General features: G+C 37.5%; 2 protein-coding genes across 6 annotated transcripts in view; one reads left to right on the top strand and one right to left on the bottom strand.

Moving 5' to 3' along the window:
* hs6st3b (heparan sulfate 6-O-sulfotransferase 3b) overlaps positions 1-1,277 on the bottom strand; it is a 61,330-nt gene extending 60,053 nt beyond the window's left edge. Inside the window, exon 1 of the mRNA XM_087804137.1 lies at positions 608-1,277. Within this exon, the coding sequence (XP_087660263.1) occupies positions 608-1,158 (551 nt within the window). The 5' untranslated portion in view covers positions 1,159-1,277. The remainder of the gene's footprint in view (positions 1-607) is intronic.
* A 4,708-nt stretch (positions 1,278-5,985) lies between these two features.
* uggt2 (UDP-glucose glycoprotein glucosyltransferase 2) overlaps positions 5,986-16,940 on the top strand; it is a 36,046-nt gene continuing 25,091 nt past the window's right edge. For 3 of the 5 annotated variants that reach the window (XM_087804130.1, XM_087804131.1, XM_087804133.1), the window contains exons 1-12: positions 5,986-6,501; positions 7,940-8,022; positions 8,135-8,265; positions 9,513-9,625; positions 9,742-9,919; positions 11,704-11,939; positions 12,081-12,181; positions 12,793-12,892; positions 13,207-13,267; positions 13,495-13,586; positions 13,751-13,901; positions 15,373-15,492. In XM_087804130.1, coding sequence (XP_087660256.1) covers positions 6,383-6,501; positions 7,940-8,022; positions 8,135-8,265; positions 9,513-9,625; positions 9,742-9,919; positions 11,704-11,939; positions 12,081-12,181; positions 12,793-12,892; positions 13,207-13,267; positions 13,495-13,586; positions 13,751-13,901; positions 15,373-15,492 — 1,485 coding nt within the window. In that variant the 5' untranslated portion in view covers positions 5,986-6,382. The remainder of the gene's footprint in view (positions 6,502-7,939; positions 8,023-8,134; positions 8,266-9,512; positions 9,626-9,741; positions 9,920-11,703; positions 11,940-12,080; positions 12,182-12,792; positions 12,893-13,206; positions 13,268-13,494; positions 13,587-13,750; positions 13,902-15,372; positions 15,493-16,940) is intronic. The other 2 variants (XM_087804134.1, XM_087804132.1) reach the window with 1 other exon arrangement.

Below are 16,940 nucleotides of genomic sequence, written 5' to 3' on the forward strand. Positions count from 1 at the left end.
CATTTAAGAGAATTAACAGCAGTGTATTTTACGCTAAAGCTGAACACAACTATCAAGCAGGTTGTTTGAGAATGATCTCCAAACTTAGAAACTTATTTCTTTGAGGCTCCAAAATAAACAAAGAGACCTACACAGATGTAAAATAAATAAATAAATGAATACATGTTGCGATGATAAAGATCCAAACCTTAATTTCAAACAGATTTTAATGACAAAAGTAAACAATTGAAAACCTTTTCTTTCACTTTATTTGAAGTAAACAAATCTTTAGGATCTGTAAAATAAATTGTTGGCAATCCGTCCAGGGTATCCACTTCCACTTGCAACCCTTGCTTACTGGGATGGAATAAGCGAATGACTATATCAATATTTAAATGTTAATAAAAATATAATCATAAAGAAAAACGCTTTTTTCATACGTTTGCGGTTTTAATAGTACTAACAGTATTTATTTTTTATTTCAACTGAAGATGTTATTTTAGAAATTGGAGAGTTGATAATTATATTAGTTAATTCTACTTAACAATGGAGTTACTATTATATTAACTTTTATCGCTGAACCCAAACGAGATGTTTTGGGTTCCACTTCGGTGCTTGAGTTTTTTACCTTTTATTCCTCTGCGTCTCCTTCTTCCCCATGACGACCGGAACACAGTTCGTCAGCTCGGTCCAGTCCGCGTGGAGCCCGCAACTCCATCCCGTCGAGAACCGGGAGAAGAGCCAGGACTCTTCCTTGCCCGGCCGGTGACAGGTGCACTTCTTCTGGCCGGGCTTGCAGTCGCACGGCTGCTCCAGGCGGATATTCCTGACCAGGTGCCGTCCGAAAGTGGTCCCGCCGGTCTTCTGGATGTGCAGGAACACGATCACGTCGTCCCCCTTGATGTTGAACTCCACGTGTCGGTCCAGGTCTCTCTGGGTGAAGTTGAACTTGGAGGGCAGCTTGGCCGGACCGTCGTCCTCCTCCTCCAGGTCCTGGTCCCGGTAGTCGTCGTCGTCGCCCTCCTCCAAGTCCGAGAGGAGACTCACGCCCCGGACCGTGTCCTCGGTCCGGAGGAGGCAGGAGTTGCTGCCCGCCGGACAGATGTACTGGTACCCGATCATAACAAAAAGCACAGCCAGAACCGGAACCAAGATGAGCTTGCTGGATTTTTCATCCATTATTGTGTCTTTCAGTCCATCACCGGGAGGAACAGATGCCGTCAGAGGGACACATGTTGAGCTGTGGACCCTCCATCTCTGCCCGAGTACCGCCGGGTCTGCGAGTCCTCAAAGTGGAGCCATTCGGAACGCGCCTGGAACTTCTTTGGAGCCGCATCCGGAGCAAGTTATCGCGCCCGAGTCTCACTTCTCCGGGACTCCCGGTGTCATGACTGTCGCAGTGGTCCGTCCGGATCATCCGGCAGCATCATCGAGTGGTCCAGCAGCAGCAGCAGCAGCAGAAGCAGCAGCAGCAGCAGCAGCAGACCCGAGAGAGGAGAGGAGATGCTGCTGCATCCAAGCATCACACTGACGCTCCTGCTGTGGCTGGGCTGTGACTGTGAGAGCATCCCAGTCCCATCCCATGATCCTGTTCCACAACCCGCGCAGAAGACTGCAAAAAACGCGACTCACCCCAAGCTCTGGGTTATAATACCATATGTAGAATTTTCAACAATAAAGTTGTTTAACACCATAAACATTTTACATATTCAAGTAAATCTGAAAAAAATATGAATAAATCACTATTTTGAAACAACGAAATCAGTTTTTGTCAGTGGTCACAATTAAATATTTGTTAAAACATTTGAGTGTCTTACTTAAATAAAATATTTCATTTTCAGTATTTCAATCAAATATTAAATAGTTAAACCAGATTTGATGTACATCACTTATTTATCAAATTAGTTTTCAAAAGATATGAAAGAAAACCGATCATAAATTGTATCACGAACATCATTTTTTAATTAGCTGGACAAGATATTTTTTTCAATGAAGAAAAACACATGAAATCTTTCTCATTTGTTAATAAATAATTTACAAAAAAGTTATAAAACAAAACTGAAAAATAATTAATGGATCACATATATTTGTGAACAAACTCTTTCTTAGTAGTCGATAAATACATTAAAAAAATGATTAGAAAGGATGTTTATATATATATATATATATAATTAACATATATATATATATGTATATAATATATATATATATTATATATATATATAATATGTATATATAACATATATATATATACATATATAATATGTATATATACGGTGGGGCAAAAAAGTATTTAGTCAGCCACCGATTGTGCAAGTTCTCCCACTTAAAATGATGACAGAGGTCTGTAATTTTCATCATAGGTACACTTCAACTGTGAGAGACAGAATGTGAAAAATCCAGGAATCCACATTGTAGGATTTTTAAAGAATTTATTTGTAAATTATGGTGGAAAATAAGTATTTGGTCACTTCAAACAAGGAAGATCTCTGGCTCTCACAGACCTGTAACGTCTTCTTTAAGAAGCTCTTCTGTCCTCCACTACTTACCTGTATTAATGGCACCTGTTTGAAGTCGTTATCTGTATAAAAGACACCTGTCCACAGCCTCAAACAGTCAGACTCCAAACTCCACTATGGCCAAGACCAAAGAGCTGTCGAAGGACACCAGGAAAAGAATTGTAGACCTGCACCAGACTGGGAAGAGTGAATCTACAATAGGCAAGCAGCTTTGTGTGAAAAAATCAACTGTGGGAGCAATTATCAGAAAATGGAAGACATACAAGACCACTGATAATCTCCCCCGATCTGGGGCTCCACGCAAGATCTCATCCCGTGGGGTCAAAATGATCATAAGAACGGTGAGCAAAAATCCCAGAACCACACGGGGGGACCTGGTGAATGACCTGCAGAGAGCTGGGACCAAAGTAACAAAGGTTACCATCAGTAACACACTATAACGACAGGGAATCAAATCCTGCAGTGCCAGATGTGTCCCCCTGCTTAAGCCAGTGCATGTCCAGGCCCGTCTGAAGTTTGCCAGAGGGCACATGGATGATACAGCAGAGGATTGGGAGAATGTCATGTGGTCAGATGAAACCAAAGTAGAACTTTTTGGTATAAACTCAACTCGTCGTGTTTGGAGGATGAAGAATACTGAGTTGCATCCCAAGAACACCATACCTACTGTGAAGCATGGGGGTGGAAACATCATGCTTTGGGGCTGTTTTTCTGCTAAGGGGACAGGACGACTGATCCGTGTTAAGGAAAGAATGAATGGGGCCATGTATCGTGAGATTTTGAGCCAAAACGTCCTTCCATCAGTGAGAGCTTTGAAGATGAAACGTGGCTGGGTCTTCCAGCAGGACAATGATCCCAAACACACCGCCCGGGCAACGAAGGAGTGGCTCCGTAAGAAGCATTTGAAAGTCCTGGAGTGGCCTAGCCAGTCTCCAGACCTCAACCCCATAGAAAATCTGTGGAGGGAGTTGAAAGTCTGTGTTGCTCGGCGACAGCCCCAAAACATCACTGCTCTCGAGAAGATGAGAAGAGGAATGGGCCAAAATACCAGCTACTGTGTGTGCAAACCTGGTAAAGACCTATAGTAATCGTTTGACCTCTGTTATTGCCAACAAAGGTTATATTACAAAGTATTGAGTTTAATTTTTGTTATTGACCAAATACTTATTTTCCACCATAATTTACAAATAAATTCTTTAAAAATCCTACAATGTGAATTCCTGGATTTTTTTTTTCACATTCTGTCTTTTAAGTGGGAGAACTTGCACAATTGGTGGCTGACTAAATACTTTTTTGCCCCACTGTATATTATATATATAATAAACAATTTCCCGAAGGAGACCTCCTATGGGATCAATAAAGTTCTACCTATATACAGTATATATATATATATAATCTCGAGATATATATATACTCATAATTTAGAGCAGGAAATACATAAATACAAAAACACAAAATAGCCATTTGCTTTTATTCATGTTAATTATAATGGCTATGTAATCAATAAAAGGTTTATTTTACATGTTTGTGTTCCATCATAAATACATTCTCACTGATGGATTTAATATCTCAAGGCAACTAAACATAGTTTTTTAAAGCACTCACCGATTAATGTATTGAACACGCTAGCTTCCTGAAATGATGTGTTGACAGAGAAATAAAAGAAAAGCCAGCCTTCTACGAGTCTTCTCTTTAAACAACCTTGAGCTGTTTCAAACATCTTGTCAATATGCTTTTTCCACACGACAGCATTTTTATTCCTTGGGTCCATATGTCTTGATGCTTCCGATTGTGTGTTGTACGAAGACTTGCTGGTGAGCTTAAACAAAATGGATCCAGTGCACGGTGAGATCTTAGATATCACAATAAAAGACTTGTTGTTTAAGTGGCATTAGCATGTTTGTTAACAGTCTTCTAGTACAATGCACTCTTGGAGCTCAAATTACACTGACCTCGGCACATATGTACCCACTCAATCCACAGTTAAGCAAATGTTGCAACGAGTCTCTCTGAGCCCTGCTTATGTTCAAATACTTTTATCAAAGCATTAAGAGGTTGATTTAATATATGTAGCATTTTAATGATGTATTTTTCAACTTTGTTATACTTTCATATAAAATAATTGATAAATCTAACTTAAATGATAACTTATGTGAAAACCAAACTCTCCTGACTCTCCAGAAAAACCAAGTGTTTTCAGTGGGCGGGGCTTAAGCACATTTTCTAATGTAAATGTTTAAATGAAAAGAGAGTTTTGCACAAACAGACACATACTGATGAGTACAATAGAGTCCAAGATCTATTTAAGACACACTTAAATCAACATATTAGTTGCCCTGCAATAGAATAGTCCATGGCATTGTTATAAAAATTGTATTACTAATAATACTGATGTTTTTGTGACATAGATACAAAATATGGATTGCGTTGGAGCCAGTTAGAAAGTAATTTTGAAAACAAAAATGAATTAAATTTATAATTAAAAATAAGATTACAAATGGAATACAACCTTAATTTGACAAAGTGCATGTTTAAAAAAAAAGAAAATGTAAATATAGATAAACAAAGATGAGGTTCTCAGAGTTTGAGCAAAAATCATTTGGCATTTGAGAATATTTTGTGTATATTTTGCTACGTGTGTTATCGATCAGTTATTTTGTTAACCGTAACTTGGAGCATCAAAGATTTTGCCTTCTGACCAAGTGACCAAGTGTCAAAGCAACCCTGTCAATCATGTGTTGTGATCAGTACATAGTCCAAAAGTTTATTGAATAATAAAATTGGTATCTTCATCCAGCTTCTTCACCAAATGAATGATTCAAAGACTAATCAGGAACAAATGAACAAGTCAACCTTGTCATTTAGTCCTTTCCCATGTTCTCTACCCAATTTCAAAGCTAGTTATGCCCAGAAAAAGTTAAGGATATTTTGGCATTTTTTAATCACTGTTCACTTTTTGCTGAGTATTTAGCAGATGACAAAGAACACGTATAGTGAATTTATTTTCAAGTGAATTATTTGACCATAAATACAAAATATTACTTTACTTTTAGTATATTTTGCAAATGTGATGCTTAAATCATGATTTCACTGTTGTGAAATGTGTGTACTCGGATCCTTAGTAAAAAACACAGTAGTACTTACTAAGCCCTGCCAATGGAACTAATAATTAACCAACCATTTCAGTCAAAAGTTAATAACAGCCCAGATTTGATTTTAACTACTGGTGGGAAAACAGTTGAGCTGCAGCGTCAGGCTGATTAGGTGCCCCCCTAAATGCCTGAATAAATCCATTCAAACATGTTCTCTTATCTTTATTTCTTTGAATGTACATAAAGTAACATCCTGCCTACAACAACCACAGAAGGTAATGATAAATAAGGCGCATCTCGTTCTCCGGGATAACGGTTTGAACGAGCAGAACCCGTTAGGCAACTCGCTGGCCACTTCTGTTGCTAGCGACACAGTCGGTTGTTAGCCCCGCTGCTCTCTATGGAAGCATCCGAATCAAGATTGTTATAAATGGTAACAACGACTTCATGACATATGTTTTCCTGACTCCAACACGAGTCGCAATATTACGATAGTTTTATTCCTTCTCTCGTAATGCATCATTTTTGACTTTGTCAGAATAGCGCCGGACTTTAACTTTTATTTGAGGAATTGACGGTTTGCTATGGTGTTTAATATCAATGGCAGGGAACAGTTCATTATTACATGTTATGTTTCTATGAAAATTCAAGTGTTTTAGCTTTTTTTTTGTGCGACAATTGTTGTCAACAAAGAGTCTCACCGCAACTACGTGGCACTTGTCAAGCACCTCTGAGAGGGAATTGGGCTAAAATTAGCGACTGTGTCCTTGTGGGTCAATACCTCTGAAGAAAATGAAGTCTGTTATTGTTCTGCTGCTGCTATTTGCCCCACACTTCACACATGCGTCTAAAAGTGTAACAGCCAGCCTTAAAGCCAAGTGGGACATGACCCCCTTTCTTCTTGAAACAAGGTAAGTGTCGAGCTTCTTAAGTTCTATGACAAACATATATTTTGCACGATTTACACCACAAGTGATCCTGTCCTATTTAAAGTTGTATATATCCATGTTCTGTGAGGCAGGGTTTTGAACAGTAGAACACCTTTAAAATAACACGTGTAAGAATATAACAAGGTGTGATTCTGCCATGAAATCATAGATAGAAATAGAAAGCTTAAACTGTACATCATTTTCTCAAAGGGCAACTAATGTGTTGATTTAAGTGTTTCTTAAATAGACTTGGACTCTATTGTACTCATCAGTATGTGTCTGGTTGTACAAAACTCTCTTTTCATTTAAATATTTAAATGCACTTAAGCCCTACCCATGAAAACACTTTTTTTTTCTGGAGATTTAATCTTGTTTGGAGTAAGGAAGTAAAGAAACTGTAAAGAAACATTTGTTTGCCGAGGCACGACAGGGCACAACTTTATAAAGTAATATAATGTCGATACATCAACCTGATAAGAGACTTACTGCATCTTTGAAAGGAAGACTTTAATGTTTCAATTATGTGAGTGAGTCAGGAGAGTTGGGTTTTCAAACCTCACTCATTTTCTACTCACCCTTATCTCAACTAAGGGTTCGGATTATTTTCAGATTAATGCGTTCCTTATTAGAGGCAAAGATGTAGGTCCATTTTATTGAAGCGACTTTTGCTCAGTTGTAGTCGTCTTCATCTTTATCCAAAAAGACACACTTAAAATCATCTTGTCTGTAATGACCATCTTGTATTGAAGCCTTGAGGAATTGCTAACAAGGAAATAAATAAGTCTGTTGTTTTAAGTTTGTTTGAATCGGAAGTTATCAGTCTCTCTGGTTAAGTTTATCCTCAATTCAAACACATTTCCAGTGTCAGTGTGCATACGCAAGATCTACTCTGATGGCCTTGTAGCTTCTGCTATATAGTCTTATATACATATACTGTATATGACTGTATATTTAGATTCATCAAGGGCATGATTATGCTGAAGGTTTCATCTGTATTCAAGAGGCTGAAGAAGCTTTACTGTGACCTCAAGAGGGCCACTTAAATAGAGTAAAAGTCCAGCATGTGAATGCATATTTGCACAGGTCTGGTTGAGAGACTCATGGGCAGCATTATAAGAAACAGAGATTATGGTACGGAAAAAGTCATTGAGAGTAGATCAGAAATGAGGAGAGCATTTCAAAATGTGGAGTGCATTTTAAAAGTTAGGAGACAAGAACCAATGACTTTCATGGAAGTGGTGAATGAGGATTTATAAAAGTGTGATGACTGGAGAAGGTGAAGGCTGGGGAAGGTGAAGGACTTGTTGTGGCAATTCCTGATGGGAAATTATTGAAGAAGATGGACATCAATAAACGAGTCAATCCTCTTTTAGGAGTCTATGTACACATGCTTGAATTAATATGGTTTCTTTCTTATCAGTGAATTTATAGGAGAAGATGGGAATGAGAAATTCTGGCAATTTGTGGACACAGTCAAAGAACTCACCGTATACAAGCATGGAGGTGAGTCATTAGATGGTTCTACAATATACATCATACTGTTTTTTTTTATTAACTTCTCTTTGTTATTTCCCCCTCTTCACACCCCACTTCTTATTATTGATTTTCACTGTAGAGTCGGTCCGCTCATACTACAACCTGGTCATTAAGAAGGCTGGACAATTCCTCACAGATCTTCAAGTAAATCTGCTGAAATTTGCACTGGGCCTGCGGTTCTATTCCCCAGCTGTCCACGCATCCCAGCAGGTTGGTTTCAACTAACACGAAGCCTCTCCCACATCATCAGGTTCCATTCACATCAAGGTCTCGTTCTGTTAGCAAGTTGACGTGTAAAATGTTTTGCATACCTTGATGACCTTGACTAAGCAAACTAATAGAATTCTCCACTTTTCTGGGATACTTTGTAGTCCATTTGCTGCTGAGTAAGATGTTCTGTTTTATGCTTTTATTTCGTCGATGGCTCCTGTAGTGAAGGATCATCATTAGTTTTGAGCGATGAGTAAAATGAGAGTGTGTCGGCCAAAAGTCCATTTAGAGCCAGTATCAGTCCAGTTTTTTCTTCATTAATTACAGCTGCTCTGGACCCCTTTAACATGCTCCTCTTGTTAAAAAAATACTACTTTAGAATTGATCGCAATAGCTCAGTCTGCAAATGTAGATTAGTATGACTAGAAACAAAAAATACCCTGACAAGACAACTACAATGAAATCCTGCAAACAGAGTATATTAACTCATTTCTTTCTGACAAACTGAAACTATCACTAATCAGGGAGGAAAGCTTAAAACCCTTTTATTCGTGTGTTTGTCTTGGTGGTGTCTTGACCTTTTAAGTATATATTTTATCGGGTATTGTTTTAATTGTTTAAGTGCTTTGTGACCCTGGTCTAAAAAAGCGCTCTACAAATATTACTTACTTACTTACCTAAGATACACAACTATCGACAAACAACAGAATCACACCGGTGTTTGAGACGAACAAACTTCCTAAATAACTCTCAATACACAGACACTAATGCTACTCAATGGCAAAAGGGACACATCTGCGTCATCAACAATTGACTTGCTGAAATATAAAACCGTTTTCTAAATTGAATGTGAGCTGTCTTCTTCTCCTGCTGATTGCGATGCACTTGTTTTTCATGGCCCCCTGCAGTAGTGGAGGAAGCATTGCATGAACAAGCTTCCCCAGTTAGTTGGGGGATGTTTAAAAGGCCATTTAAAAATCAGAGCCCTGATATACAAAAATTATGCAATTTTAGAATTTTAATTTTGTAATGTAATTTTTCAGATACATCTGAAAAGCAATGTAAATACCTTTGTCTAGAGAATAACACCATATCATGAACAAGGCATGACGCATACAAGTAATTAGAAATCGTAATAATTTGTAATAATAACGTAAAAATTAACCTGAACAAAAGAAGGATAACAGAGAGTATTGAATATGTTTTTATCTAAATATAGAATATAATTCAGCTCCTGATCTTTACAGATTGCCACTGATGAACCTCCACCTGAGGATTGTCCTGCGTTTATCTCCATCCATGGCCAACATAGCTGCAGTACAAAAAACATGAAGAAGCTTTTGAAGGCAGCTGCAGACAAGTATGTTTGCAACTTACACTGCTTGATTCATGTTCTTAAAATTGATATTGCTATGAGCAGGAACCTAAAAAGACATGTGATGCATTTACTAACTTCATGTTTTTAATTGCCCACAGGCCAAAACCTTATCTATTCAAGAATGAACACGTGTATCCTGGTTCTAATAAATCGGACGTCCCGGTCGTGATCCTGTATGCAGAGATCGGAACCAAGAAGTTCACGTCTTTCCATAAGTTGCTGTCGGAGAAAGCAGCGGCTGGCTCTCTTACGTATGTCCTACGCCATTATGTAGCGGTGAGTTAGCACATTTCATATTTTAATATTTGGATCAGGTGCAGTTTTCATAAGTGAAGTTTTAAAATGTTTTTTTTTCCATGACTTGTTTTCATAATTTTCCTCCTGACGTGTTGGAACGAGTGTGGGTGAGAAAAGTCTCTGACTGTACCTGTGAGAGGCTGTTGCGGAGGCTTGAATATTGATATTAGGGTCAAATTTCAATACTGATGATTCACAGAAAATGCCAAAGCAAGTGGGCTTTGCTACAACTTGGAACTATTTAATATTCGGTGAAAACACTATGAGACGCATTTAAAGCATTCTACAGCTTCAGACATTTTCACCAAAATACTCAAAATGTTTTTAAGAAAGTTAAAGGTATCATTAATAAAACAGTGTTTTGAAAAACAACATCTAAACATGTATTTTACTTTTTATTTTGGATATCATCATACATGTCTTCCATCATTCATGTTACCTAATCGTTCAGAGGAGTGATTTTCAAACCTAAATTAAAAAGGGGTTTTGGCTGAATACATCCCATTGGATTCACTATTTTGCTTCTTTCTTAATAAAGAAATCTCTCTTTGCTATTTTCACTTAGTAATCTTGGCCTAATGGTTACACCAGAAAAGCATATAAGAGAGCTGCTTGGGAGTGAAGTAAAGTGTTTTATAAAGACGGTTACATACTTCAGTATGCATTAGTAATAATGTTCTAATTATAGGTATAACCTCACATTCATTTAGATAAATGTCATTCATTGATTTACTATAGTTATTGAATGGAAAAAAGACCCAGGATTCCCTTTGCTGTTCTACACTCTCCTGGGAAAATACTGAGGCACTGTACATTATCAACCGACTCCAGCTTTCCTTTCTCTGACTGTGGGCTTCATACAATTAGGTCAGCACCAGAATATATACATGTTCCAATCCTTATGACAGAAAAGTAAAGATGCCAGATCTTCAGAAGAGTTTAGTTATTTAAAAAGAACCAATTAAGAGTTTTTAAACTCTCCTAAGAATAACATTGTTCATAGTTTGGATCTGGGATGTCAAACTCACCCCATCATTGGGAATAAAATACCACCACAATCTAAATAAAGTATTCGGTATAAGTTACCTCTTTTTCTTCTTGGCTAATTCATCTATGTACTTATTTTTTAAGGGGGGAAATTAATCATAATTAATGCTTGATCTAAATATCTTTGATAAAAACGACTTACATTTTTCCATTTCTACAATTTATTATTTAGTTTTCTTTCTGGCGGATAAATTGTTAACATTTATAATCATCACTTGTTGAAGCAGATACACCATAATTAGATTAAACTAAAGTATTAAATATTTAATTGCCTGCTAGCCTCAAAATTATGTAATCGGCAAAATTTGGCTCTGGGATCTTGAGTTTAAATTTGGGAGTATATTACATTTAAGCCAGTACTAAAGCTTATCACAATGTACACTTAAACAAGAAGGTTGCAGTTAGGTCATTGTTTTCCATTTTCACAGTGCAGCAGTGCATGTGACCAACGTTTTCCTCAGTCGAAGAAGCCGTAACGGAACATTTTGCTGCAGTGCAGTTTAGAGTTGGATTGTGGAAGATGTTCATTAAACAATAATTGTAATGAATTTTACATGAAGGAAATTTAGTTGACAAAGCAATTGTCAGAAGAAAAGTATATCTTAAATAGAAGTCTGTTTAAAATATCGTAGTAAACTATTGAACAGTCTATGTTTAATGAAAAAAACAGCTCAGACTTGTTTTTCATTTCAAATGATGTGCTTTGGATTTAACAGAAACCAAAGCCACAAAAGATGCATTTATCTGGCTTTGGAGTGGAGTTAGCCATCAAAAGCACGGAATACAAAGCAGTGGATGACACTATAGTAAAAGGTCAGTTGGTTTCTTTATCTATTATGCTGCGTTTAATCTCACCAAAACAAGTTATTGGCTTTACAGACTCCAAGACGGCAGTAAATAAAGAAGTTGAAGATGCTGATGAAGTTCAAGGATTCTTCTTTGGAAAGTTAAAGTATGTACCCAAATCTCAATAAGAAGAGTGTCTCATTATTGGGGGGTATTTGCTGGTACTTCTCCGGGGCGCCGTGGACTCAGATGTGTTTTGGAGTGTGAAATAACTTGACTTGAAGCATTTTCTTTCTCTCCTGTCAAGGAAATCTCACCCCGAGCTCAAGAATCAACTGGTGGAGCTGAGGAAGTATCTAATTGAGAGCACCAATGACATGGCTCCTCTCAAAGTGTGGGAGCTACAAGGTACTTTTGAGAAAATATCATTATAAAGTAGGCAAAAAAAGAATAGACTTAGAGAGGTTCAGGCATGGTGGAACAGATGGATAAAAATGACGAGATTTAAAAGATTAAAAATACGCTTTAAGGGACCCTAGTGACCCCTTCCAAAAATATAAAATAATCTAAACAGGTTGGTAGAATCCGAGAAGTATGTGAGGTTAGTTTTACATATGATCAAAGACAGTGTAATTGATCTAGTCTAGAAGACTATTTTATCATTTCTTATTAATTAAGTTGTGTTGGAGATAATATTAAATCTGTAGCTAACATGATAACAGAATAATAAAATAAAAATGATAAAATGTAAATAAGTATGTGATGAACAATCATTATCTCATCTTAATAATGGACTGCAACATCATCATTCATGTAGTTACACTATAAAACAGACTTTAGAATGTACTAAATCTCCATTAGGAAGACTCCACTGGACCGACACCACGGGAACCACAGGCATAGATATAAACTGAGGACACAAAACTTGGCCTCATCTGAGCGAAGAGATCATTACACGGAATGTCTTTAGCAGCCATTTCATTCTCAATTAATTTCTTCTGCACCGTTGACGCCCACAGATCTTAGCTTCCAAGCAGCCGCCAGAATCTTGTCTGTGCCAAAGTTTGATGCTCTGAAGCTCATGCGGGACCTCAGTCAAAACTTCCCCGCCAGAGCCAGGTGAGATCTGTAAGGTGCTCTTATCGTTCTGTCCAATGGTCAGACATCATCATCTAGTTGCTTGGACAATGTGATTTGCCTCATGTTATCGAGGCAAACCTAATATAGTCTCCTGAAGGTTACTCCTTTTCACTCGGGCAGCATGCAATAACTGGAAAACTGCAGAGTAAGCATGGAATGTTTACAGGGAATAGACCACTAACATACCATCTCGAGAGCCCCTCCGGTTTTGGAGATTAAAACTGACATTTCACTGCTGACCAGGGACGCGGTAAAAGCTGATGGTGACTGTATGTGTTTTACTGTTCCCACAGATCACTGACAAGAGTGGCTGTAAAGCAGGAAATGAGAAAAGAAATTGAGGAGAACCAAAAGGTGAGATATCATTTTGTGGCGAACGAAAGGTGAGATTTCATCAGACTGATGTCACCAAGAGGCAACTGATGAGGAAAAAAGATAAAGTTGATCATGTTATTTTATAGAATGAGCTTCAAACCCATGTCTGACATTTTTTTAACCAATTTTAACTTATTAGTATATATATTATTAGTATTAGTGTAACAGATTTGACATTCAACTGAGCCGTGCATCTGCCCTTTCAGCGTCTCAGTGAGACGATCGGCGTCCAACCTGGCGACGGAGAGCTCTTCATCAATGGCGTGCACATTGATCTTGATACTCACAATCCTTTCAGGTAAGAACACAGCTGGGGTGGCGGTTTCCTGCTTGTACCCGCCACAGGAAGCTTCTCTCCAGCTGACTCGCACAGAGATTTGAATGCATTTAGAGCCAACTCTCTCAAGTTAAAAGACCAGCTATAATTGATGTCCTGTCCCCCGCGGTTCTGTTTGTTGGCAGTATCTTGGAGATCCTCAGAGGGGAGGCCAGGATTTTAGAGGGTCTTCACAACCTTGGAATTAAAGGAGAACATCAGAGCAATCTGTTAAGGTTACAAGTGAACCCAGCAACTGACAGCTATGCCTTGGATATCAGACATCCTGCAATAATGGTGAGATTTGTTTCCATCAATCAGCCTCTCACTAAATATCTGTTTTCACCATTATATTAACATCATCTATATACCACAGAAATAAAGTTCATGCCTGAGAATATAATTTGTAGTTATATGACTTAAACCCCTGTGGTATCTCAGTGTCAAGGTGACCTGAAGGCTCAAAGAACACATTTTTTTTGGAAGGTATATCTTTTGTTTGTCTCCGAGACAAGTTGATCAAGGGGGTGAAGTACCTTATCCTATCCCAAGATAACACAGTTAAGGTGTTCCGACCTTCCGTAGATCAGAAATTCTTCTTTTTTTTCTCTGTACGGTCCAGGAACATTTGCTACATGAACCGGTACCGCAGGTTGGGGACTACTGCTAAATAAATATTTAGAAAGTTCAAAAATAACTTGTAACCATAGCAAAAACTATGCTGCATAGAAACAACTGCATATTTATTAATCCGAGGTTGTTCACCTCGACCCAGAACCATCACAAGGGATACAACAAAGACATTTGTTTTCGTGCCTTCAGGTCACTTTGACCCAGAGATAGCATAAGGGTTAAAGGTTGCTTTGTTGCTAATCATTGATAGTCTTCTCAAATCAATTTGACTACTTCAATAGTATTGATAAGGGTTTTACATCTTAAATCCAATTACAAAGAATATCCTGAAGCTTTCATTAAAAAATGGACCAATGTAATCACAATGGCATTTGAATTATTAAACGCATAGTTTGCCCAATATTGGATAGGACTGGTTCTATTCAATTCTGAAAGAAAGATTTTTACGTCTGCTTTAAATCTTAACTTTAATTATCTTTCTATGAAACTCCTGAAGTCAGATTCACGGACAAACCAGTTTCTAAATTAACATAATTAAAAATTAATGTGCTCATTATGCACGCTGATCCTCGTAACGACTTGAATACCTCCATTTTGCTTTTATGTTCTAACAAGCATGAAATATTGAGACAGAAATGGTGCCTTCACTCATCCAAGACAGCTGCCTCATCGACTGCTCTCCAGAATGGAGTGTGCAAATTGAGTCAGAGAGATAATTGATGGATGACAGTCAGATGACTGTACGTGCGAAATGATCTGCAGACGGAATCCCTCAAAGCTGCACCATTGTGACGTTAACTTTAATAATAGAACAGGTTGAGGTTCAGTGTGTGAAAGATTTTATGGACTAAATGGAGTGTTTTATTAATGTATTTAATTAATCGATCAATCTTTCTCTTGTCGAATGAGGTTGTTTCAATAAAAAGTTTGAAGAAATAACAGTTGTGAATAAATTCCATCATAGTGTGTTGTTGAACACACTTTTCATTCATGGTTATATCTTTTCTGATTTATCTGGCAACATGTAATATCTTTTCAACAATAATTTTTACATTATTTTAAGATCTCAAAAGAAAATTGTACTGTCCAGAATTTTTCGGATGGTTGTTGTTGATGTTTGTTGTTCTGTTTTCAGTGGATGAACGACATTGAAAATGACCCGCAGTACAGCGGCTGGCCTGCAGGCCTGCAGGAGCTGCTCAGAGCGACTTTTCCTGGTGTAATTCGACAGATAAGGCGCAATCTCTTCAGCTTGGTGAGTAAAAACAGACCTCAAAAATGAAGCTCTGGAGCAAACCAACTATAGCTAGTGTTCATTAATGAATTTGAGTTGTACTTACAAAGATTTTACAAATTCAAAGACAAACCTAACTTTGCCTCTTCAGAACAAACAGAACACAAAATACTAGTCTGGGCTAGTAAGCAACACTGGACAACCTATTGAAATGTTATATTTAATTATCTAATGTCATCAACAGCTGTACAGTTGCCGGTTATTTTGGGACTTTCAATTAAATTTCCGTGATGAAAATGAAGGGTGTGTATTGGCAAGAATCTAACGATATGTTGCGATACTGTAGGAACAACCATATTTTTGTAGTATAATAGTCTCTTACTCTGGAATCGCAGAATTTACAGGCTGCATGAATATTGACGAAGCTGTAACTGCTTTAATTAGATTTGAAAGCAAAATATTCCCAAACATCAGCTTTCAAATCTTCTGGAGTTAATTATATCCCAGTCATTGCAGATTTCAATGTTTAATTAGCTGCAGAGAAGGTAATGACTGCTCCCATCATGATGATTCTCCGTTTTGAAGATATTACTTTATTAAGTTTTTCTCTGTCTAATTTATTGTCGAACAAGAGGTTACAAGCCCATTATGATGTAAAAGTGGGTTTACTTCTCCAGCCAGCTGTAATCATGCCCTTCTTTGCTACAACCAGTCCCTTGGAGGTTGAGACTTTCGGGATTGATGCTACGTGGTGACAAACCTTGATGCTTGACCAATCACAGCAGAGTGGATGTGATTATGGTTAATAAGATTTCATCTCAGAAAAAAACGTACCCTTTTTTGGTTTGTTGACAAAAACAAAAGAATGAAACAGGAAAATGAAAATAATGAAAAAGCTTCTTGATGTTAAATAGAATAATAAAGTCTGTTAGACTTTTGAAATTCTTCTTATGTAGACTGTAGGATAACCGAGTTCAAGCTAGTTTGTATAGTTTATGTATTAAAAAAATGAAACCTTGATTCTCTGAATAAATGTGTGAGAATCCCCTGTTATGTTCAAATCCCATGAGCATTAACCCTTTATTGACTATCTTGTCGTTAACTGAAAGCTATCGCTAGATTAATTATTGCAGTAGAAACAAGTGCAGGACCACCCAAGTGTTACACAGGCTTATCTGTGGAAAAACTCCTGGAGAATCTGTGCCATTGAAATAATGTAAAAAAAACCCATTGAAGGCGTGAGCGACAAGTTCACTGAGAGGGAGTGAGACAATTAGAGGTTTCATAGGGTGTTTATTTTATTACATTTTTATCATACGTAATTTAGAAGGCTGCTTGTAGTAATTCTTTCATACTTTTGAGCTTAAATTTCAAAGCAAAAAGAATATCCAGGTTGCTCAAAACCACAGCTGCAGCTAAAAGCACTTTAAATGGAATAGTAACAATTTGTTATTTTTATTATGCTAAAT

The sequence above is a fragment of the Callionymus lyra genome, chromosome 12 (genome assembly GCF_982586985.1).
Source record: "Callionymus lyra chromosome 12, fCalLyr1.hap1.1, whole genome shotgun sequence".
Taxonomy (NCBI): domain Eukaryota; kingdom Metazoa; phylum Chordata; class Actinopteri; order Syngnathiformes; family Callionymidae; genus Callionymus; species Callionymus lyra.